We start from the raw sequence: 23413 nt of genomic DNA, 5'->3' as shown, positions 1-23413 counted from the left end.
AATACCCATCTAGCCGGCAGAGCGACGGCGTGGCGGCGCACGGCGATGGTACACTGCACTCCGTTCGGGTCGAGTACCGTGGCCGCGGTTGCCCGGGGTAACCCGGTACTATCCGGTAACGCCCATTTTCGCCCTTGCGTTTCCTCTCTCTCCGGCACCGCCGCCACCATCCCGGAACCGGAGCTTTTCCGTCTCTCGACTTCCTATCCTCTTCCTCCCGGCGCTGTGCGCGCCGTCGTCGTATAGTCATCACCGTCGTCGCCGTCGCTCCGAGCGCGTAATAATAATAATGGTGGCCGCCGCTGACTACAGAGTATACGGCGCCCTACTGCTGTTGCTATATACGCGAACGTATTATATATATATATACAGAGAGAGAGAGAGAGAGAGAGAGATGTACGAGGAACGAGCGCGAATGTTTCTATAAATTCCGAGTTTCAACCGTGTATATATATATTTATCTTTGGAAGGCGAAATTGTATTTTTTTTTTTACCCTCCTTTTTCTTACCCGTCTCTCGTTTTTCTCTACATCTTTTCTCCGAACGTATACTCATTTATACATATATATATATATATATATATTCACGACTTATTTTTACCCCCGAGCAACGTGATCGTTATTGTAAGTTGCGACGGCAGCAGCGGGCTACGAATATATATATGTGTGTGTGTGTGTGTGTGTGTGTGTGTGTGTATAATATATATATATGTATATTGTATACATGTGGTGTGCGGAAAGGAGAAAAAGAACTTTTATGAAATCTAAAGCTGTGATTTATTTTTTTTCACCGTAATTATGTTGTTGTATATATACGTATATATATAATGTACTTTTCCGAAATTGTAACGTCCGTGGTCCATTCTTTTATTTATAGAAATTTTTAATACACAATATATAAATTATTTTACTATGATTTTCTCGTTATTATTATTATTATTATAAAGTTTTATAAAGACTACGCGGGAAAAAATTTAATTCAATCAGTATATATTATAGGTATAAGTATACATTTTACCCATATAACTATATATTTATTGTTGTCGTATTATTGTTCGTAATATTTTTCCGCTTTCTTCCAGACGCTTTTAATACCTACTGTATTCAATATATAAATATATAGTTTTTGCTACTTATTATGTTCCTAGAACATAATATGAGTATTATTGTCATGGTTAGAAGTCGGATTTGTATGATTTTACATAATATTTGTTTATAGTGTATGGAGTTCAATTTAAATAAGATATATTTACAATTCATGAAACATAGAATTCATAGTAAAAGATGTATTTTGCATAAAAAATCATATACTTTAGGGTTTATAGAATATTCAATACGTTAAAGAATATTTGAGAAAAAAAACAATATTTTTTTTTGTAAATATTTTTACGAAAAAATAATTAATAAACTAGATTGCACATTATTTTTATGCACTATTTTTTCATCAATTAGTTATTATTGTAATAAGCTAAATAAAAATAAATTATTTAACCTATTATTGTATGCTAAATTATTTAAATAAATTTAAACTGAATAATTTTATTTTTACAATTAGAATATTAAGAGAATATATTGCCTATTTTAAACGTCATGTTTAAAGGATTTTAAGAAAATATAAATCTGATCTCTATAGTCATAGGCCTGTGTATATATGTACCGTACCTACCTACATAATATTGTTTCTTAATGTTTTTTGAAAAGTAGTCAGATTAATTCACATACATTATAAAACTAGTTAATATACATTAATCTTTTACAATATATTCACAAATTACGTTAAATCAGAAATGTTGACAACATTTTAAATGAATATAACGTCATACGCATTATTCTATCTTTAATAATATATATATATCACATGCATGTAGGTAATTGTATTCAAAATTAAAATTCATAACTAGATATATCAATATTTTTAAATACTTAATTAATTTATATATTTTATATGTTACTTAAATGCAAGGCGGATCGAGGTGTTTTTAACTTTCCTCAGTTATATATAGTTATTAAATGTATGTTTGTCTTTAAAAAAACTCAATGAGCAGTATAACTATTTTGATTGTATATAATATTATCCTATTGAGTCACGTAACCACAAATATATTATTATGGGGAGCGAAACTATATAATTATATCAACTTAAATAATGCAATACAATAATATTTAATTCATGATATACGTATATATATATACATCAATATATACATTAAACCATTACAAAAAACTGAAGAGACTACGTTAATATATTATATTAGTTCTTATACTTCCCACTATTTATATTTGTATAAATTAGATAAACACTATATATTATTATAATGTATATGTAAAAATGTAATGAGTGAATAATAATAGCAATACGATTTGATATTACGTGTACACTGTACATACTGGGATAAATTATTTAAATTATGTTTATCGACATAAATTGGTTATGATTGAATATTGAATAATAATGTTAGTTTCAATTAAAAATTATATTGAAGACATATCACATATCAAAATAACAAATTAAAATAATATAACTACCCTTATAAATTATGTAATAGAAATAATGCAATTATTTAAAAATCTATTTATAATATTATACCTAGCAATTAACTATAGATTATTGGATTCCTTATAATTTACCATTGAAATAATACTTTGTAACTATAACCGCTTTAAGCTCTTGTCGAATTAAAAATCAACTACACCATGGTCACTTTACGTTCCCCTTGGCCTAATTAATAATTGATAAATAAGACAAAATAGAAACACACAAAGAAATAATGATATGATGTTTATATAGTTATATGTTAATTAGAAACAAATAACATTTTCACAGATGTATAAAAATGCTAAGTAGCCAACTGCCATGGCCCATGCGTGTAAAACAATGTCTCCAATAAAATGGCCGCTTACCTATAATATGTTATCTAAGAGGAGTAAATGTTCACGAATTAAACTGATATAATATAAATGATAAAATACTTGAATAGTATTTTAATCACGACCACAGTTATAGATACTTAATATTTAATCTATTTAAAATGTTCTTATAAATACTAACTACATATTATAAAATATAAAACATTCACCCCTTAGATAAAAAAAATAGCGGCCATTTTGTTGGCGACAATAATCGATCGAAGTCGGCTATCTAGTATTTTTTATATATCTGTGAACATTTCAGACAAGCCGTGTTGTTCTTTTTAAACATAACTATGCAATAAATAAATTGTTTTTAAAATTGAAATAAACTGAATTTATCATAAAGGAAAATAATTTTTCTTGAATTCCTCCATAAGGCACAGGGGCCTAACTAAACGTGCAATAGATAAGTATTACAATTAATAAATAAAGTTTACGTACCAATATTCGTTGTAAAATTACTCTGTAATACAAAAACGTATACTTAAAAATTAAAAAAAATTGTATAAGTATACAAAACAAAAACTTTATAATGTACCTATGTGATATAAATATTAAATAGGAACTTTTCAGATAATCGACTGACATGATTAGGCGTACCTATATAGACACTGAGACGTATTGCATAAAAAAAAAACTTTTTTAACTCTTAAAACTTTCCAAATATCAGTAAATTATTATTATACATACAAAACACATATACTTCATAAAAAATTTGTATACATTGCAATAGAGATTATTAAGAATCAATTACAGAAATCTGCATATACCTATACAGCCATCGGCTAACCCGGTAAGCTTCTATGCACGCTTAATTAGTTTTAATAAACTATAATTGAACCTTGAACCAAGTAATACATCATTAATATTTAATACTCAATAGCGGTAACGTGTTTCAATAAACTGATCAATTCTAGCGGTTCTAGACTTTTAACGATTAATACTTAAAGTGTTTAGGTCAGTGTTTGATGCATTTTAAGATTATCAATTATTAATTAATATCGAATTTAATGATTAAAATAGGATTCGTTAAGAATTGAAATACTCAATATAATATCATAAAAATATTTGATGATGATACCTAGCAATATCATAATATCATATTATTTAAATTAAAATAGTTAATTTAAAGCCATCGAGACGTATTTCTGCATATCAAAACATTTTATAGGATTCTACACTTTTATTAATAAGTTTAATAAATAATTCTGTATTTCTTTTTTTTTTTAAAAAAAAAGCCTCGACAAAAGTAAGTTCGTATTATTATCCTTTATAATATAATAATTAGTATTTTATTCAATTCACTAATAGAAACCAAAAATTATACATTTATATACTCTCTGAAAGTTTTTAATACTATATAACCACACTAATATATTTTATAATTATCAAACTGATTCTAAACAGCTGACAAAATGTTCATAAGAACGTAAGGTAACAAAATTACTATTATTTATTTTTATCATTAACATAAGCATTAATATCTAACCAATATTACTTGAATAATAAGCTTGGTTAATCCCAATATTAATTGTGTACAACACAGGCCCTGCTTTTATACTGCATATTAGAAAATATTTTAATCACGAGCTTCAGTAATTCGTTTAAGTTTTAGATAATTTTTTTGACTATCCAACTATAGATATAAAGTAAATAAAATAAAAGGAGATACACCAATATAAATCCCCTTATAGCCTACCTATCTGTTAAAATTATTTTGTACAGTTATACAAAGTTTTACAAAATTTTGATTCCATTTTGAAGACCCTATCACAGAAAAAAAGAGTTAAGTTGTGTGAATTTCTCTTCAGGTTTATTTTTTTTTTCATATGAGAGTGAGAAATAATTAGCAAACTCTGAGAACTTATTTATCTATAATTTTCAAATAATTTGGTTTTGTTAAGAGTCAACTTCCCGCATAATATTCGAATTATCATTAAAAAAAAACGATTTCATTAAATCTAGTCTTAAAGTTGGAAAATGGTTAAAACAGGAACAAATTTCTACGATAACAATAGTAACAAAAAAAAAAAATTAATTAATATTTTAACTTTTAAGTGATACCAAACCTTTCGAATTGTGTATACTGAGTCTAAGTTTAAATTGTAAATTGTAAAATATATTGTGAAACTGTTATATAAAAGGGAGCCTTTTAATAAAAAAATATGTAACATATAATATAATATAAGTTAACAAATATAATACGTCACGTGCATATAGGTAATTAATTTATATTTTACTACAGTATTTGAAAGTCAAAGTAGCGCCACGTTGTGTCTTATACTTAAAAATTGTTTAAAAGGCTACAAGCTAAATTATTTTCGATGTATTTCAAGAGTGCCATTACAAATTACTTGATTTACCTACTCATTATAACAATTAATGTTACGATCTTTCAATTATTTAGTGATTTAGTAATTTCTTGTAATTATAATTGTTACAATAACTAATATATTTTATATCTGTAATATAATCAAAAAATATGTTATAAATAAGTGATTATAAACATTCTACTACGTCTAGTATTTTAAGATCGTTATTTGACATTTCTTACTCGTCTTAAGTCAATTGACTGTATAATTATGTACAAATCTATACATCGATAGTAGTAATAAGCGAGTAGTATATTTTAAATACATTATATATATCATGTATAGTAATATTATTCTATATTTTATAAATTACAAGATATATACACATAAATATTTATTAAATTCAAAATTATTCTGTCTACCGTAGGTAATGTAAAAAACATAATATACAATACTTACCACAACAATTAGCTATTAAAAAAATATAGAATACTGTAATAAAATTTAAAATAGGTTAAGGTTAGGGTAGAGTAAGAATGATATTCAATTATGCTTTGTACATATTTGATTAAAACTTTTTTTCTTTTGTGAAGAAACAATTAGACTGGCCAATCCTAAAGACTCCAATATCAACCAAAGTAGGTTTTTAAAAATTAGACAGCGGGACCTCTGACCCTCACTACTCCACAAATTACACCACTAAGCAACGTTTTCATTACTATTAATAAATAAAACATAAATATGATTTTTATTGTTTATATGATTAGTCAACATTACGAATTTTAAATTTATATACAAAATAAATAAATAACTAACAATAATACTTCACGGTTTACAGCTTTTCAAAATTAAACTTTATTACTCATAATTAATCTCTCCGACTAAAACTATATTATGATCAATACGGACATAATTACAACTCTTTATAAAAATATATACGTTTGCTTTTCAATAAGATGCGACGACGTTGTACCAAAGTTTTGTAAGTGCATTGAACAATTTATGAAAAGGATAAAAGTTAAAGAATCAAAATGGTTTATTTTATAATTGAACTAATTTCAAAGAAGTGCTTACTCTTGCTTCGTACTCGTTAAATTTACTATAAAAAATACGTAGTTCTTTACACTTGCAATGTAAACCAATAATTATCTTATTTGCATAGTAGCTATATAATTGATAATATACATCACATGTTATTTATATTTAATTATGATGTACATAATATTTGATATATCTTATAAGAGTTAAGATTTAAGTGTATTGTATATTTTATATAGCTTCTAGCTATAACAAACCTGTTAGCTACATTGATCTATGCATTATTTCTAAATATTATACAGTTAATTTTCTAAGCACTATCATAAATTTGGATTGAATTGTATAGTATGAACAGTTAGCTATCTTATACATAAATATTATAAGGAATAAATTTAAGTCACCACTCATCAATACATTTTTGTAACCTAATGGCGATTAACCTGTTATAGTAATATATGGTAAATAATTAGGCTAATAACTAATTATAGGTACTAATATCTTATAATATATACCTTATAATCTATATATATATTATATAATATATGCTATACTTTTAGTTACTTACGTATAAATCAAAAAGAAAAAAATGAATTTCAATGAAATTCATTATATAATAATAATGATATAAATGTATATTGTATATTCGTTAAAGTTTTACGTATAGTATATAAAGTATAATTTCTTAACAATAAAAACGAAAATTAGTATTCAATGCGTAGAACTGTACCTTTAGAAAAATTCTACAGGCAAGAAATAAAAATAAAAGTGTATAGAGTAGATAGGTAGGTACCTAACAAAGAAAATAAAGTAAATGTATTCGCCTATAAATACATAAACCAGATCTCGTTTTCATTTAATTTTGAATGAAGAAATTATACGACAGGCTGAACCAAATGCGTTCAAAAGTTTTTTTTTCAATCTGGCTTGGAAAGAATACAACTATAGGTATTACCCCTAAAGGTACCGAGGAAATTGAACACAAGGGAAATAGGGAATTTGACAGCTTAGAAAAGTCCCTTTTCACTCTATCTCATACATTATAACCATACTCTGAAAATCGACATTAAAATGTTGAATTTATAACCTAATGGCACACAATGATTTTTAAATACATACCATATAAAAATAGTTCTTAAAACTTCATCACTGTATTATAATAATATAGGTAGTATTGTTTTAAAAAATACAACACCTTATTTTTCATTTAAACATGATTATAAATATTATAACATGTTTAAATCTTATATATTATCAAAAAAAAAAAAAAATTGTTATAGTTTATCATACTTATATACTATATGATATTACAAGGATGGTATATATACAACGTAATTTAACTATAGAAGAATTATTTAAGTAACCAGATTATTATTAAAATTATACACAAATCAATAGATATAAAAAAACATACAAGAACAATACAATTATGGAATATCATAGGTACAGGCATTATATTATTATAATGAGTATATACTATATATATTTATATAAGTATATAAAGTATGAATATAACAGATTTTGTGTATTTTTATTGTACGATGGACGTGAGTAGATAATAAAACGTATTATATAGAGTATTTTATGGGAGAAAAGAATAAATATAAAGTGTAACTAAGATTGAATAGATGGAAAAAAAAGTTTATAGGATCGACTTCAATTGTAAATAAAATAGAAAAAATAGATAGTAACAGTTGGAACGTATTGAATGAATGTAGACATATTATAGGGATGTACATGAGATTGTATTGCAAAAGGATTTGAAAGGAACAGAAACTAAAAAGGAAATTGATGAATGCAATAGCAAAAGGTAGCACTATAATATATATATACGCATTACTTACAAGTAAAAAAAAAAAAAATTCTGTAGATCGACTAAATATAAAGAAATAGAGGGAGGAAATGTCAAAATTGAATTGAACCATTGATGAGAAAACGTGGTAGGTATAAGATAGACAATGCCTTAAAGCAGTTCTTAGTACGTACAGTACCTATAGGTATATATAGTACTAAATTTAAAAATTATTGAAAATAAAATGTCTTATTAAATGTAAAACTTATAGTTTATCGTTTATTCACAAAATAGCATGTCGAAATGAGGCACCAAACGCATGGTTTGATTATTACCATAGCCGATATAACAATATATAGTAAGATAATAATGACTGTTTTTCGGGCCTTTACATTTTTCATTGACTAAATACGTAAAAAAACACACTCCCACTTCGAACAAAGCCTAGTCCGAACCAAAAAATCTCTATGTAGAGAACCAAATAAGAGTATGTCGGGTGAAACGGATTTTTCTAGGTCACCTGCAGCTATATTGCAAAACGTTGTAAAAATAACGACCAAGTCCGAGTGCCTAAAATCAAATAAGGACATCCACAATCCGCATGCACATCCCATGATATAACCGCTGCAGAGAGTATACGATAAGTCGATAAGTACATAGATTAAATATACTAGTATATTTAATCTATGATAAGTATTACTTATAATTAATATTTTCCAGACATGTGAAACGTTTCACGGAACACAGAAACCCTACCGCTATCTATCGGAATTTCACGACACGCACACACGCGTAAGTATACCGTGCGAAACTACCCCCTTTATTTCGGCGTACGCACATTCTATTGATCCGGCGCAACGCGACGTCCGCACATAATATAATAGCAGATAGGTATCACGAGGACTCGTATCGAGCGGATTGTTTTGCTGATACCGAACGTTATCACATCTCGTGTAATAGATAGTATATATTATAGCTTATATTATAATCACACACCACTCGCATTTCTACAGATTCCTACTGCACGAATAGTTTCAAAACATAATAAATAGGTACGTATATCGATATGTATTGATGTTATTTGATTTGTTTAAAAATGTACGATTTAAAATCGTTTGATGCTTTCAAATAATACCTAACAATAACATATTGCGATGGATATATTTTGTTTTTTTTACCTCATTCTCGTCATCACGGTATGGAGGCTGTTTGGGGTGGGGAAGGTGTGGACTTTTACGGCGGATGCAGTCTCGTCGTGTTTGTCTCCGTCAGCATGTAGTATTTTTCTATTTAATATTTTTGAAGATGACCACTAATCGCGATCATTGTATTCATTCTAAAAAAGAACAGTAGTTTTTGGTTTAATAGAAATTAATAGATAGTAATTTTAGTATATTTTTTTTAAATATTCTATACTACGAGAAGGTAATAATATGCACGAGGAAAAACACAGCTGCTCAGAGTATTATACTAGTATTATAATTAATGTACAATGCTCTGTAATATATACACTCTGTCCGTATAATACCTACTCAATATTCTATGCGATTTAGACTTCGTACAATTTTTATATAAAAGTAGACATGCTAGTTAACATAACATACATAGCTTACAATAAATTACGCTAATATCATACCTATCAATATAATATACCTACCTATATTCAACTTTAACATTAACATATCAACATATGTCAGTGGCTAAAAATATAACATAATACAATTTAATTTAATTCGTTTATAAATGCACTAAATAGACACAATAATTATGAGATAAAAATATATTATACTTATGAGTAATCGAACGCTTATTTAAATATTAATAGATATCAACCGGATAAACGTATAAAAATCAATCTGCAATTGCCGAAATATATATATAATAGACAATAGTTAAGTAGATTTATCATGTTTCGTTGGTGTATTTGTGTACTGACAATAAAGCTCGCAGATTTCGTTTAATCGCTATGCATAAGAAACTATAATATATTATTAAAATCACTGTCCGGTGTCTGGACGCGGATTAACGAAGACATAATGAATAGTTTTCTAGTTGCAACTGCGTACACGGAAACGTTTCCATTCGTTTCAAATGAAAACGCTTTATAGCGTTGCACGTCATCGTGTCTAAAATCTGTCAGCTGTATGTATAGTATAATAAATTATTTTAAAACCTGTCGTGCTATTATAATAGGGTATGTTTACCGTAGCGTGTATATTTGAAACCGACTATTGTTCGACAACCCTTTTGTGTAGGTACCTACCTACCCTTCGACCGATCGTCCTCATAGAACATATTGCAAACATTTTAACCCTATATTTAATGCAAAGGACATAATATAATATATATATTTATAGATATTATTAGATTGTGATTATAATCTCACTTATGGTCCTTAATGCGGATCACTCGCGAAATCGTATATAGGTATTTGATTACACGTCCTCGGTGCTCGGTGACATAACATAATATTATTATGAGTACTTATATATACATATATTATATATTATCAGGCTTATCACTTCAATAACGTTTAATTTTTTTGTTGTACGTACCAATTCAGATATTCTATAATATAACTATAATACATAAAGTTTTGACAAACAACATATACCTATATTATAGGATATCCAAATCCAAAAGTTTATCAATTCAAAGATAAAATATCAAACCCTTTATTGTAAACCAACATATTAGGTAGTATATATTATACTGCATGCAGGCTACAATACAAAACGAGTATTGCAGACCGTAATATTATATATAAAAAAAATCAACACGTGTGGGATATATAGATAGATGTACTGTCGCAATAATATATTTTTCTGTACAATCAATTATGTAATCTAAACTCTTCCAGATACGTTGACATGCTGCAGAGTAATTCATCACGCACATCTACTCTCTCCCCCCCCCCATTTTCGTTTAATAATTTATTTATTCAAATTCTAATAATTTTAATTTATAGAACTCTTTAATAATAAGTGGATCCAGTACAACATAGGTTTTATATACTTTTATAAAACCGTGTTTAAGAAATATATTATCTTTATTAGTATAAACATAAACTGCGTATAAGTACCTAATAACTCAAATACTTCTCGTTAAAATTTTGATTTAGATATTATGTTTTCCACTCACTTCGAATAGTTTTACTCGTGGTTTTAAAATATCTGTTCTAACAATAATTTCGATTTCATATAGGTACATTATATAGTATTATGATATTGCTACTAAAATCTAAAAATGTTCAAATCTATTAAGTATTTATGAATTAAAATATTGTGACAATAATGAATAAAGTAATAAACGTGATAGGTACGTACAAATCGATTTAAAATATGTTTATTGAAATAATTTTCGAGTTAATACTCGTTGTCGCCACTTGCAGCAATTATTATATAACTATAGTTCAAAAATATAATAAACGGCACTGGATAGACCACATATCATACGCGAGGTATAAAAAATAGCGACTAAACCACGAGAACCACGCAGTAAAAACTAAATTAATAATTTTAAAGAACGATCATCTATACGTATAGAGTTACTTGAACTCTGCAGCAGCAGCTTAGTCGTCAGTTCTTTCTGCTTATATATACACTCGTAGGTATATTATTATGTACCTAAATCACACGTGTACAGTATACAATTAGGAACGTGTAACATTTAAATGCGCCACACAAGAATATACTCGTCATATTATACAGATCAGCAGTAGGTTCAGAATAGTATATATATTATACGTGTAGAGCAGATAGAGCGATATAACGGGAAGGTATAAAAGGGTTTTTTTTTTTTCCTCAAAGCGCAGGCAGGACACGCGAGCCCCCGCCGATTATTGGATTTAACGTTGTCGTCATCGCCGCCACTGGAGACGAGTGGACCACGCTGGGTTCACGTCGGCCGTGAAATAACCGTGGTGCGCGAGCCCGAGCAAATCGAATTTGCAGATCGCTGGCTCGCGTATACGTGCGGCGGGGCGAGCGCATCTGTCGCGCGCGCGAAAAAACATTATTCCGTTAAGCGGATAATGAAATGAAATAAAATGGAAATAATATAAAAAAAAAAAATACCCCGTCGTATATATGCACGCAGGAATAGACGACGGACGAGGACCGCGAGTCGGCCGAGACGGAGGGCCGAAGGGATAAAAACTCGCACTATATATTTATATATATATATATACATATATTATAATATGCGTTATAACACGAGAGCAGCCGAAGTGCTGGCCGAACTGTTGCTGCTTCTGGGCATCGCCGTCGGGTTCCAGCGGGGTCCGCACCATCCGAGGGCCGCCGTGTCCGGCGAACCGAGAATCGAGAGCGACCACCACCGCGAGCACAAACACCCCAAGCCCATGGGCGACACGAAGTTCACCCAAGACAAACCGATACTGCACGACAAGAGGTCAGTGACGACGACGAGCGTAAAATATTATATAATATACGGCACGTCACAATTATCATTATAATACTTACGTATGTAGGTACACGACCGCAAATATTCGGTTTTTTTTATTTTTTTATTTTATTTTTTCGTCGCGATTGTGCAACACGCGAGACCCGTACAAGACGAGTTTCGCGTGTTCGGGACACACTCGTATCCTCCGCGGCCAACCCCTCTGCCGTCACGACGCCATCCACCTTACACATTTCCCATAATCACCCCTCATGACAGTTATATGTGTGGTATACCTGTCTACTTAGGTATAAGTTCCATATAATATGGACCCCCGTCGTTGTTCAAATATAGCACGTTACAAATAAGATGGTACACGATTACACGAATATTATGTAAACGTTTTATACATAATTATTATATAATATATATATTATATATTACTAAAACCCTTACATAAAGTCATAAATTTTACTTACTTATAATTCTTTGTTTTTTTCTTACTTATGGGTAAAGTTTTTAACGAATTATTTACATCGTATAATATATTATCCATTGAAATACATAGTTACATTTATTTTCATTATTTTATTCTGCTTCATATTATTAGGTATTAAAATAAATTTGTAAATAAATGAATGGATATTCTTCAATCTTCTATAAATAGGTACATATGTATTTTACTATATTAACTTAAAATAATATAATATATTCTGATTAAATTATATGTTTGCGTTTTGCTAGGAGTAGGAAGTACCTATTATTCTATACCTAGTTAACTTGAATTTTTGTATACATTAGTAAAAATGGATTAATTAAAATAAAGAAAATAACTAATTTTTTAGTGCATATTTAACTAAAGTACCAAATTAATAAATAAAAATATTAATATTAATAAAACATTCAAAGAAACAATATAATTAAGTGTAATATTTATGAGCATGTAATTTTTTTTTAAGGCATTTTTACATTTTTTGTGCATAAAAACCTTACTCTACTCATTACCATTACAGACCAGTTTTTAACTGTGGTCATTCAAGTTAAGTATTCCTCAACTATATTTTCAGCAGATAGGTATTAGTGAATAAAATTATATAATATACTATTATTTATGTACATAAAGAAAATAAAACATAAATGTATTTTCAATAAAATGATATACCTACATATTGTAATATTCTCGAATCTTAAGGAACCTTTTTGCCTTTCTTTATATTATGATCATACATATCATCATGCTTATATTAAACAATTAATATATATAATATGGTTTTAAAAATGAAACAGACACATCGAAGAGGATCTTGGACTTCCAGACATAGACGATAGTAATTTAACAGATGAAGAATTAGAATTTAGATATTTCATGTGGGTAACATACACAAATAAATAATATTTTGTAAATAACTAATTAATAAATGTATTCATTTTATAGTGCTCATGACTATGATAAAAACACAATGCTTGATGGATTAGAATTAATGTCTGCATTTGCTCATAACATGGACAATTATGCTGACACAGAAACAAAGACATCAAATTTAGAAAATTATACAGGTAAAATATTTATTTAATTACGAATAAAACATACTAAAAATCTAAAACTGTTATTAGATTTAGTTGATCAAATACTGTATGATGATGACACAAACTATGATGGATTTCTCAGCTACACTGAATATGTGATTGCCAAGAACAAGCACTTACAAAATGTATAAAATAATAATATGTAACTTTTCTTAAAATGCATTGTTTATTATAACTTAAAGTAAAGTATTATTTCAAACATACATTTTAGTATGTAAGTTTTAGTTGTTTTTTTCAATAACTAAGTAGACAGTGTCGTAATATCTTTTGAAGTAATTAACAATCCTCGTTCCCATAAATCATTCACTAGCTGCATAGCCTAAAACATATTTATATTTTATATTAATAAGTGTTAAAAATCATTAAGATTAACAACAATTAAATAAAACTAGTTTTGTTTGTAATTACAATAATGATAAAAAAAAAAAAAAACTGTATAATTTTAATATAGTACGTTCTTACATCAACTATTTTATAGATAAGTAGGTATTAATCTGTATTCATTTTTCATTAATTACAATGTTTTATGTTTATATATTAAAGTATTTTTATTTAAATTATGGTAAAAGTATGAATCACAAATGATTGTTTACGATTGGGTTTTTACAAACAAGTAATATTTTACCTTTGAAAAAAAAATATATGTAAAATAATAATGATAAAAGTTTGTTATATAAAAAATTTAGTCTGTATTTAAATACAGCAAACAAAAGTTAAAACATAATATAAAAGTCAAAAATAAAATGTAAAAATTATAACAAAAGTGCAATTAATAAATTGTTCTTCAAATTAATAAAATATAATATACCTATTAATAAATACTATTGATGAATGATGAAACAATAAATAGGATATAGTCAAATTAAACATTTTACTAGGTATATTTTAATATAAAATAGTAAGATACATTTAACAATGTTTTATGTAATTTAGTGTAATTTAGTTATCTCTTTAATAAATTAATAAATCTTTATACTAAGTTACTAAGATATACCATTTCTCATCTGCAAAGCCCAAACCACAATACTCATAAGTCATAATATGATATAATATATAATATTATGAAGTTTGATCAAACTATATTGCATATATCTGTTATCAATTGGTACCTAAGTTTTAATGATACTTGCACATTTACTGTAACATACACACACTTGGAAATCAATTAAAATTAATAATTATCAGTATTTATTTTTTTTAGGTTTTTAACTATAAAACTGAATTTCTTTTGATACAAAAAAATTATTACTAAACTTTCTTAAAATATTATATTATAATTCATAGTTTATTGAAGTATATCACGCCTTTTATCAACTATAAATTTATCAAGATATTTTTTTTTTTTTTTGCTTCATACTTAAAACTGAATAATATAATGTTTTTAAATTAAATTTTTCAATTTCTTAGAAAATAAAAAAATATTAAATAATATAAAAACTAAAAAAAATGTACACATATGTAAATCTTTTTTTTATATAATTTAATTAATATTCACCTGTTCATTATCACTGCATAAGTCAGATACTTTAATAAATGATGGATAAATATTAAACAGTTTCTTCACAAATAATCCCATTTCATCAGGTATGACAACAAATTGACACTCATTACTATGCAATTGTTTAGAGTTATCTAAATTATAATACAATCTCACTTCATTTATCATTTGATCAGTTTCTTCATCCAACATGCTTTCTTCGACCAACCTACAGTGATAACATTTTATTGTTATAATTAATAATACAATACATATTAGACATATTAAATATCAACACAATAAGCCATAAGGGTATAAAAAAATATTTTTCAATAAATATTTAATTCAATAAAGAATTAAAAATGGCTTTATTTGAGATACTTTTTAAAATCAAATGTCAAATATAATATATTAAATGTAATACGTTCATTTTGTTTTCATATCATTAGTAAATGAAATTAAAACTTATTCTTAATATAACCAATACATGTATATAGTGTGTCTTACCTAAAGCAATTTTTACGAATAAATTTAACTTCAGCAATTTCAAGATTTATCTCTAGTTCAGTGGTTTTTCCATTAGGTAACATTTTTGTACCATTAGCAACTGTCCGTAGTAGTTCATCTATGAATATAAATATATTTTGTTTCTATGTCTCAAATTATTTAAACATGACTTATAATTTATAACAATAAGTCTACATTTTGAAAGATTTTAGTATTCATTAAGTCATAATTATATGTATTTGTATCTGTTTATACAAAATAAGGTTTAATGTTTGGTTCTTTAATTTTACTAAATATGTGATCTCTTTGTTAATACCATTCACAATATTAATAACAAATATACCTTAATGTTTTTAATAAGTAATTTACCATTACATATTGACGGTGGCAATGAATTTGTATAATAATTTTTCAATGAAAACATGTCAATTGCATGATCAAGATCCATGTGTTTTTTTAAGTTTGTTATAAGTTGGTTTATTTGATTTTCAAATTTTTGCCTTTGAACAGTACGAGGAAGTGGTTTTTCTGATTCGCATAAGCCTCCAAAATGTTGGTATCCAATAGGTAATCCATACCTATAAGATACATCATTCTTCACAGCGTTATTTAAAGAATTATTAACCACCTAAAAATAACAATTTATTATTTTTTCTAAAAAATTAATTAGACAATATTTAATTAATTACAAAATGTAAACATGAAAGACACGAAATAATAGTAATTGGTTTTAACACATTCCAAATAACTATTTAAAAAATGTCAAATAGGGGTATAAAAAACACAAAAACAAAAATATGTAAGATAATAATTTATAAATTAAAAATAAATGATTTCCTTTGATTTAATGTGTATAAACTGATCAATTGAAATTTTAAATTAAAAATCAAAAACCCAAAATCCATATCAACTTCATAAGATAAACTCAAATAATATTAATATCTAAAACTGTATTATTTACAAATTAAAAAAAAAATAATATTATTTAAGAAACAAAAGCAGAAAACATAAAATAGTTACAATTTCTTACCACTTGAAGAAAATCATACATAGAATTTTGTTGATATGATGAAAATGTCAAATGTAAAGAATGTGTTTCTGTAAATAAAGTATCTGCTTGATGTATATATCCTCTAGGCATATACAAGAAATCTCCAGGCCTCAATATAACATCAAGAATTGGTTCACCTATTTCATCTTGATGAAAATTTCGGCTTGAAGTCCTTGGCAGGGTTTCGAACCCACTTCTAAAAATAAAATTGTAAAAAAATATTATAATCAACTACCTATAAATGTCTAATAACATTTACCTTGGTTTATAAACCCTCCAATGTTTTTCACCATCTACTTGCACAACAAATGCTTCAATATCATCATAGTGAGGAGCAAACCCTTGAGAAAATGGAGGTGTAAGGTAAACATTACAACCAACTAATGAACCAAAATACTCTTGTAGATTAGCCATGAATTTATAAATTTCTGGAGCGAATAACTGAGGATTCAGTAATCGGACACTACACTCATTGTTGAAATAATCCCAAACAACATGAGGATGAGCACGGCCGACTGGATTATGTGTTTCACGTACATTGTCTGTATAAGATGTAATATCAACATTTGTCCCATATTGAAGATTATTTTCACGAAGAATGGTATCAAGTTCAGTAAGAGAAAACAATTGCGAAAAATAATTAGAACTGTTTCTTGGCACATGCAGGATATTTTTTTCCCAATGATTCCTGAAAAAAAATAAATCTGAAATTAGTGACTAAATCAAATTGTCAATGTAAACTGAAAATAAAATAAATACCTAATTATTTTCTAAATTTTACATTAACTTAATATCAAAACTATTAATAGAAGTAACCATATATTATTGTAGGTATACACTATATGTATTATAAAATATATAATAATACTTCATAATATAATATTTACTTAACCTACTTCATAAAATCGTCTATACTGATGGGATGTATCAGCCATTCCAACAATTTTTGCCCCGTCTTAAAAGAATCTTTTAAGTTATTATAAATATTATTCAAAGCTTGGCTTTTAGGTTTTTTTGGATTTTCAATGCCTTTTTCGTTTTTAGTAATTTTAACTGGAATTTTTTTTAATTTCTTCTTGTTTTTACTTTGACATTGTTGGCCATGATTTTTACGTTTGCGGTTCACACTGTCCTCATTAATACCATTCTTAGTATAATACTCGAAAGCAGACATACTGTTAGAGATAGCTCAACGAGTTGCAATAAGGTACAGTTCAAAAAAAATTAATCGTTTATCGAATATTATTGAACACTGTACATCCACTCAACCTACATTTATTTGTCCAAAAACCTACGGGTTACGAGCCACAGAATGAAAAATGAAAAATGTTGTCTGTAACGTAAAAAAAATAAAAAGCTCTATAAACTATAAATTATTGTTAATTATTAAAAATTATAATACATTATACAGAAAGCATGAACTAAGATTCAAAACTAAGTTCATGATAGAAACTTAATATATTATCAGTGATGAGCTAACCTAACTTTAGTTCATGCCGCAATGCCGCATTACTTTTTGCCACTCATAGTACAATCACAATATCACAAAGTAATGTTATCATTCATTATATTATCAAATAAAAAATAAATAGTAGGTATTTAATATTTATTATTTTTAAATGTTTGAACAAAATTTTTAAAATTGTAGTTTCATTTATATTATTTTTATACTCATCAATAATTACTATTAGTATATATTTATTATTTAGTATTTACTTGTTAGACTAGTGTTAATGATTAGAAACTATGTTTATGGCTTAATTATCTTTAAAAATTATAAATAAAATCATTAAATATGGAAAATACTCTTACCGTCAACGATGTGGATACTGATTTTTTACCATTAATTCACGATATTATAAAAAGGTAAAAGAACTCGTCTAATATGTTTTCAAAGTTTGTAGCTACGTATCGATTCTGTTAATAGTGGTGAAAGGGAAAATCATGAACCACAGAAATCAGCCCAAGAAATATCACAAAAAATACAAGATCTACAAAAAAAAATTGATCAAGCACGAAGTGATGTAAGAATATTAATTACTTTTTGATTTTCTTTTACTACAAAATATTTAAATTGTTTCTAAAATTGTGGTATACTATATTAAAATTTGTAAGTTCAACAAAAATCATTGAAATGTATACAGAACTTGACTAAGATGTCCAACCTCTTTTTATTTAATCATTCCAACTTGTTATTTACGAACAAATCAAAAACTGAAAAACAAATTTGAAATAGGTTGAAAAACTATATACAACTCTATTTAATATATATAATTGAATGGTACAACAAGGATATATTTAAGATTCATAAGGGTACTGTAAATTTTACTTAATTTTAATATCTAATAAGTATAAATTAGTATGTATAAGTAAAAAAAATGTCTAAAATCTTATCTTTGTACTACAATTCTTTTAATTGTACAGATTCGTAAACTACCAGGAATCCAATACAACAGTGAGCAGCAGTTAAAAGCTATGGATGATCTTCGACAATCTTTGCAAATGAAAAGACAACTGTTATTAAAATATAGACATATGTATTCATTTGACGTTCCAAAGTATTGAGACAATATAACACAATGGATTTGTGTAATTCATGTTTTATTATGTGTCTGTGAACATGATTTTATTTTCATTTTTTTTTTTTTTTAATAAGTAAAATTAAATTTTTTTTTTTGTGAACATTACAGAATATAAAAAAAAGTAAATAAATAAAATAAGTATTTGTATGATACTTATATTGGCCATTGAGCAACCATCTCTAAATGTGACTTGATTATTTCTATCTATACAAATCCATCTAAGACATTTGTAAAAGTTTTTTTAAACAAAATGTAGACTGTTGACTGCAATATAGTTAAAGAAATAATTGAAATATGTGTGGGTGATAAAAATAACCTGTTACTATACCATTTAATTTAAACTAATATACTACAACTGTTGTACTGTAAAAAAAGTTGTGCAGTGTGGAAAGAGTGTATTTTCATTCTGTCACTCATTATGATAATATGACTGTTACTTGTTAATGAAAAATCTTGTCGCATTTATTTAATCACTCTTATAATACTCTATGATGATTGATGGTGACTTAATATTTAATAAACAATTAATAATAACCACCAATTGTTGCTGCTAAATTTAAGTTGCTGTCGCCTGTCACCATTGTCATAATGACCAACTTTACTCTTTAGTCACTGTTTGCCATCTCTAGGAATCGGAAGTTTATTTATATGCATGTTTTTACTGAATGAACTAAAACATTTCTAGATCAACTGTAAATTAGAATTATACATAAATAAATCAAAAATTCTATTTGTGTATAATTACAAAAATATTTCAATGTCTTTTAATTTATTTAAATATGTATTTTTCAAATTATTAGTGTTTAAATGCATATTAGAGTCAACCATTATGTAATTGTCAAATTTAAAGACTTCTAAAAAGCCTATCGATATGTAAAATATATAAAATTTACTTATAGTCGTTTCTTGTTTGACGGCCCATTGTTGGTAGAAGTCATAAATTGTAAATAGTGATGTTTAAAAAATATAATTATTTATTTATTATTATAAAAACAGGATACATACAAATTTAGATAATATTATTCTGTATAAAATTAAATATAATTACTTAATAATTATTACCAGGTCTTAGTAGCGCAATTATGGGGTTGCAAAAAGGTCTTCAGTGCCCCCCACCCATTTTAGATTCTGAACGAAGTGATGAATGTATTGATTTTACAACGATGTGTGTTTTTTTTTTTTATTATTTTTGAGTCTGTCACCACGTTTTGGAGCAGTAAAAGTGCTCCGATTTTAAAAAGTGGACCCTGTTTCGGATAGGAAAGTGAATGTAGTTTGTACTTTGGGGGGTCAAAAGTAAAAAATTTCCAATAGTTTTCAAAAGCGCCGGAAAAACCAAAAAAAATGACGGAAAAACGGGAATTTTTACGCAAAACCAGTTTTCGACCAATCGATTTTTTTTTATGGTTGTAATTCAAAAACTAATCACTGAAAATACTTGAAATTTTCACCAAATGTTAATGTCAGTGGTATCCGTATATAGTTAAATTTTCAAAAAATATTGACTTCTTTTGAGTTATTTATAGACCACTGAAATTTTCGATTTTTTTGAGAAATTTTTTTTAAAGTATCGATAAAAAATTTTTGGATGACCAAAAAGTTTTGAAAATTTAATACAAGGTTCCTTATGAGTTGTTTTTAATGTAGTTAAAAAAAATTAAAAATCGTTAGTCACAATTTTTTTTTATAAGCGTTTTTAGTTCAAATTTTTACGAAATCTGTCGAAAACGCGAAAATTTGCAAGTAATTTTGAAGTTGAAAAATCATAAAATTTTTTTCTTTTATAACTAAGTTTTGAAAATTTGGTACAAGGTTCTCCATACATTTTTCTTCAAATATCTGTAAAAAAAACTCTACCGGATTCAGACAAAAAATTTTTATGAGTGTTTGAAATTTAAATTTTTACAAAAACCGCGTTAAATAACAGTTTAGTCTCAAACGATTTTTGATATTTGTTATTATTCAAAAAGTATAAGTCGTAGATACTTGAAAATTTTACCAGTTATTAAGATTCGCGTTTTCTTTACGTGATTTAAATTTCAAAATATTTTGACTTTTTTTGAGCTATTTATAGACAACTGAAATTTTCAATTTTTCTGAAAAAATAATTTTGAAGTGTCGATAAAATTTTTTTGGCCCTATCAAAATACTTGAAAATTTAATACAAAGTTCCTCATATGTTATTCTTATAGTGATTAAAAAATTATAAGAATACATAGGCACAATTTTTTTTTATTAGCATTTGAAGTTCAAATATTGACAAAAATTCGTCAAAACTATGAATACTTGCAAATTATTTTGTAGGTATATTTCATAAAAATTTTTGTATAAGTAGCTAAGAGTTGAAAATTTAATACAAGGTTTTTCATAAGTTTAGCTTACAATTATTATAAAAGAACTTAAATTTTGTTGTATTCAGGCCATTAAAACATAAACCACCTTTTCACCAACCACTAGAAATTATATTCTAGGCTGACAAATCATCTTCGTTCAGAATCGTTTTTCGTATACAATGATAACTATCATTGGATTCAAATTTAACACTCCTATAATATATAATAATGATCCATACGGCACCTAATGTACAGCAGAGCGGTACTCACTTGCCCGCTTTTTTATATATAACTTATTATTTTATTGAAACATCATGAATGTTATGTTTTTAAATTATGGAAAATTTCCTGAAAAATATTTAATTATTTGGTCATAAGTCATATAATATAATTCATCGTAATTCATTCCATACAGATATTCTCATAATATTGTTAGATAATTAACTATAAGGACGATAAGGTATACATTACGGAGAAATATATTGTTTACGAGCTATTTATAACCAATAGGTCGGATCAAAAAGCACTATCTCTATGGTGCATTCACATACTTAGCACTACCTGTTTTAGAAGTCTAGTTGCGCCTATGCCAGAGCTTGAATTTTATACCACTAAAAATTACTAAAATATGTGATATAATAAGCACTTTAAAATCTTAAAATAAGCGCTATAATATGCCCTAAAAACACAATAAATAGCAAAAACGAAACTGTATTTTGTTCACAAATTAAAAAACTTTTAAATTTAAAAATTAATAAATAATTTTTTTTTTTTTATTGACAACAAAAAAACAAATGATAAAACATTTATAATACTAACTTTTTTTTCAAATATTAGGTAATACTACTTGAATTAGTTGATTCATTAAACTATAAAATATAAACAATTTTTGAGTATGGCAACCATTCAAAATTTTCATTTTGTCATGATTCATTGTTTCATACCATATAATATAAATTAGTTTTATGAAAATAGACATAAAAGTTATATTAATATAGCAAATTAGCCAAAAATGACAATAAACTTAAAAAAATAGCACTAAAAGCTAAAAATCCTTAAAATATGTAAAAAAAAATAGCAAAATAAAATTTCATATTTGGAGTCTCTGGTGCACAAAACAAATTTATAGCTTACTCAGCTATTTTTAACTGTATCCAATAAAAATTAGCAAATGCTATAAAATCTGAGCCCGGGTTATTACACTAGGTAGATAAGATGTTTTATTAAATTCACTAATAGCAAACTAAGTATATGAGTTAAATATTTAAATAACATAATAATAAAATATAACTTAGTAATAATTATTTAGATATAAATTTAAAAGTTAACTAACGTATATCTTTTTTGAAGACAAACACATGTACTGATTATTTCCTTTTTATAACATTGAAATAGTTTCTTTTTTAAATCGTGTCTTTTCAAAC

General features: G+C 26.6%; 3 protein-coding genes across 5 annotated transcripts; 2 read left to right on the top strand and 1 right to left on the bottom strand.

Annotated features, from left to right (window-relative positions):
* The first annotated feature begins 8904 nt into the window (after nucleotides 1-8904).
* Nucleotides 8905-14574, top strand: LOC114132284 (multiple coagulation factor deficiency protein 2 homolog). 3 transcript variants are annotated; one of them, XM_050204726.1, is made up of 5 exons: nucleotides 8905-9100; nucleotides 12147-12461; nucleotides 13740-13820; nucleotides 13888-14009; nucleotides 14067-14574. In XM_050204726.1, exons 2-5 carry the CDS (start codon nucleotides 12250-12252, stop codon nucleotides 14168-14170), a joined length of 519 nt encoding a protein of 172 aa, XP_050060683.1. In that variant the 5' UTR covers nucleotides 8905-9100; nucleotides 12147-12249; the 3' UTR covers nucleotides 14171-14574. The 3 variants fall into 3 exon arrangements, with proteins under 3 accessions (XP_050060683.1, XP_050060685.1, XP_050060684.1); XM_050204728.1 differs by having other exon boundaries at nucleotides 11863-12461; XM_050204727.1 differs by having other exon boundaries at nucleotides 11858-12461.
* LOC114132286 (ribosomal oxygenase 1) lies at nucleotides 13993-18524 on the bottom strand. Its single transcript, XM_050204725.1, has 7 exons — nucleotides 17971-18524; nucleotides 17334-17762; nucleotides 17054-17270; nucleotides 16393-16651; nucleotides 16024-16141; nucleotides 15535-15745; nucleotides 13993-14358 (listed from the first exon to the last, which is right to left on the bottom strand). The coding sequence occupies exons 1-7, from the start codon at nucleotides 18246-18248 to the stop codon at nucleotides 14281-14283; spliced, it is 1590 nt and encodes a 529-aa protein (XP_050060682.1). The 5' UTR covers nucleotides 18249-18524; the 3' UTR covers nucleotides 13993-14280.
* Nucleotides 18525-18699: 175 nt separating this feature from the next.
* LOC114128074 (mediator of RNA polymerase II transcription subunit 9) lies at nucleotides 18700-19840 on the top strand. The gene is made up of 3 exons (XM_027992483.2): nucleotides 18700-18940; nucleotides 19002-19098; nucleotides 19499-19840. Exons 1-3 carry the CDS (start codon nucleotides 18870-18872, stop codon nucleotides 19637-19639), a joined length of 309 nt encoding a protein of 102 aa, XP_027848284.1. The 5' UTR covers nucleotides 18700-18869; the 3' UTR covers nucleotides 19640-19840.
* The last annotated feature ends 3573 nt before the right edge of the window (nucleotides 19841-23413 follow it).

Source organism: Aphis gossypii, chromosome 3 (genome assembly GCF_020184175.1).
Source record: "Aphis gossypii isolate Hap1 chromosome 3, ASM2018417v2, whole genome shotgun sequence".
In the NCBI taxonomy this organism is placed as follows: Eukaryota; Metazoa; Arthropoda; class Insecta; order Hemiptera; family Aphididae; genus Aphis; species Aphis gossypii.
Note: the sequence above shows the minus strand (reverse complement) of the source record. Positions and strands in the feature narration are given on the sequence as shown.

What these genes read in the sequence shown, in the direction of transcription:
- LOC114132286 (XM_050204725.1), bottom strand. Translation starts at nt 18,248, where the DNA reads ATGTCTGCTTTCGAGTATTATACTAAGAATGGTATTAATGAGGACAGT. An exon ending in AGTATAGACGATTTTATGAA is followed by an intron (nt 17,763 to 17,970) that starts GTAGGTTAAGTA and finishes ATTTTTTTTCAG; the next exon opens with GAATCATTGGGAAAAAAATA. An exon ending in TATGCAGTGATAATGAACAG is followed by an intron (nt 14,359 to 15,534) that starts GTGAATATTAAT and finishes AATATGTTTTAG; the next exon opens with GCTATGCAGCTAGTGAATGA.
- LOC114132284 (XM_050204726.1), top strand. Translation starts at nt 12,250, where the DNA reads ATGCGTTATAACACGAGAGCAGCCGAAGTGCTGGCCGAACTGTTGCTG. An exon ending in TTAGAATTTAGATATTTCAT is followed by an intron (nt 13,821 to 13,887) that starts GTGGGTAACATA and finishes TTCATTTTATAG; the next exon opens with TGCTCATGACTATGATAAAA. An exon ending in AAATTTAGAAAATTATACAG is followed by an intron (nt 14,010 to 14,066) that starts GTAAAATATTTA and finishes AACTGTTATTAG; the next exon opens with ATTTAGTTGATCAAATACTG.
- LOC114128074 (XM_027992483.2), top strand. Translation starts at nt 18,870, where the DNA reads ATGGAAAATACTCTTACCGTCAACGATGTGGATACTGATTTTTTACCA. An exon ending in ATTCACGATATTATAAAAAG is followed by an intron (nt 18,941 to 19,001) that starts GTAAAAGAACTC and finishes TTCTGTTAATAG; the next exon opens with TGGTGAAAGGGAAAATCATG. An exon ending in TTGATCAAGCACGAAGTGAT is followed by an intron (nt 19,099 to 19,498) that starts GTAAGAATATTA and finishes TTAATTGTACAG; the next exon opens with ATTCGTAAACTACCAGGAAT.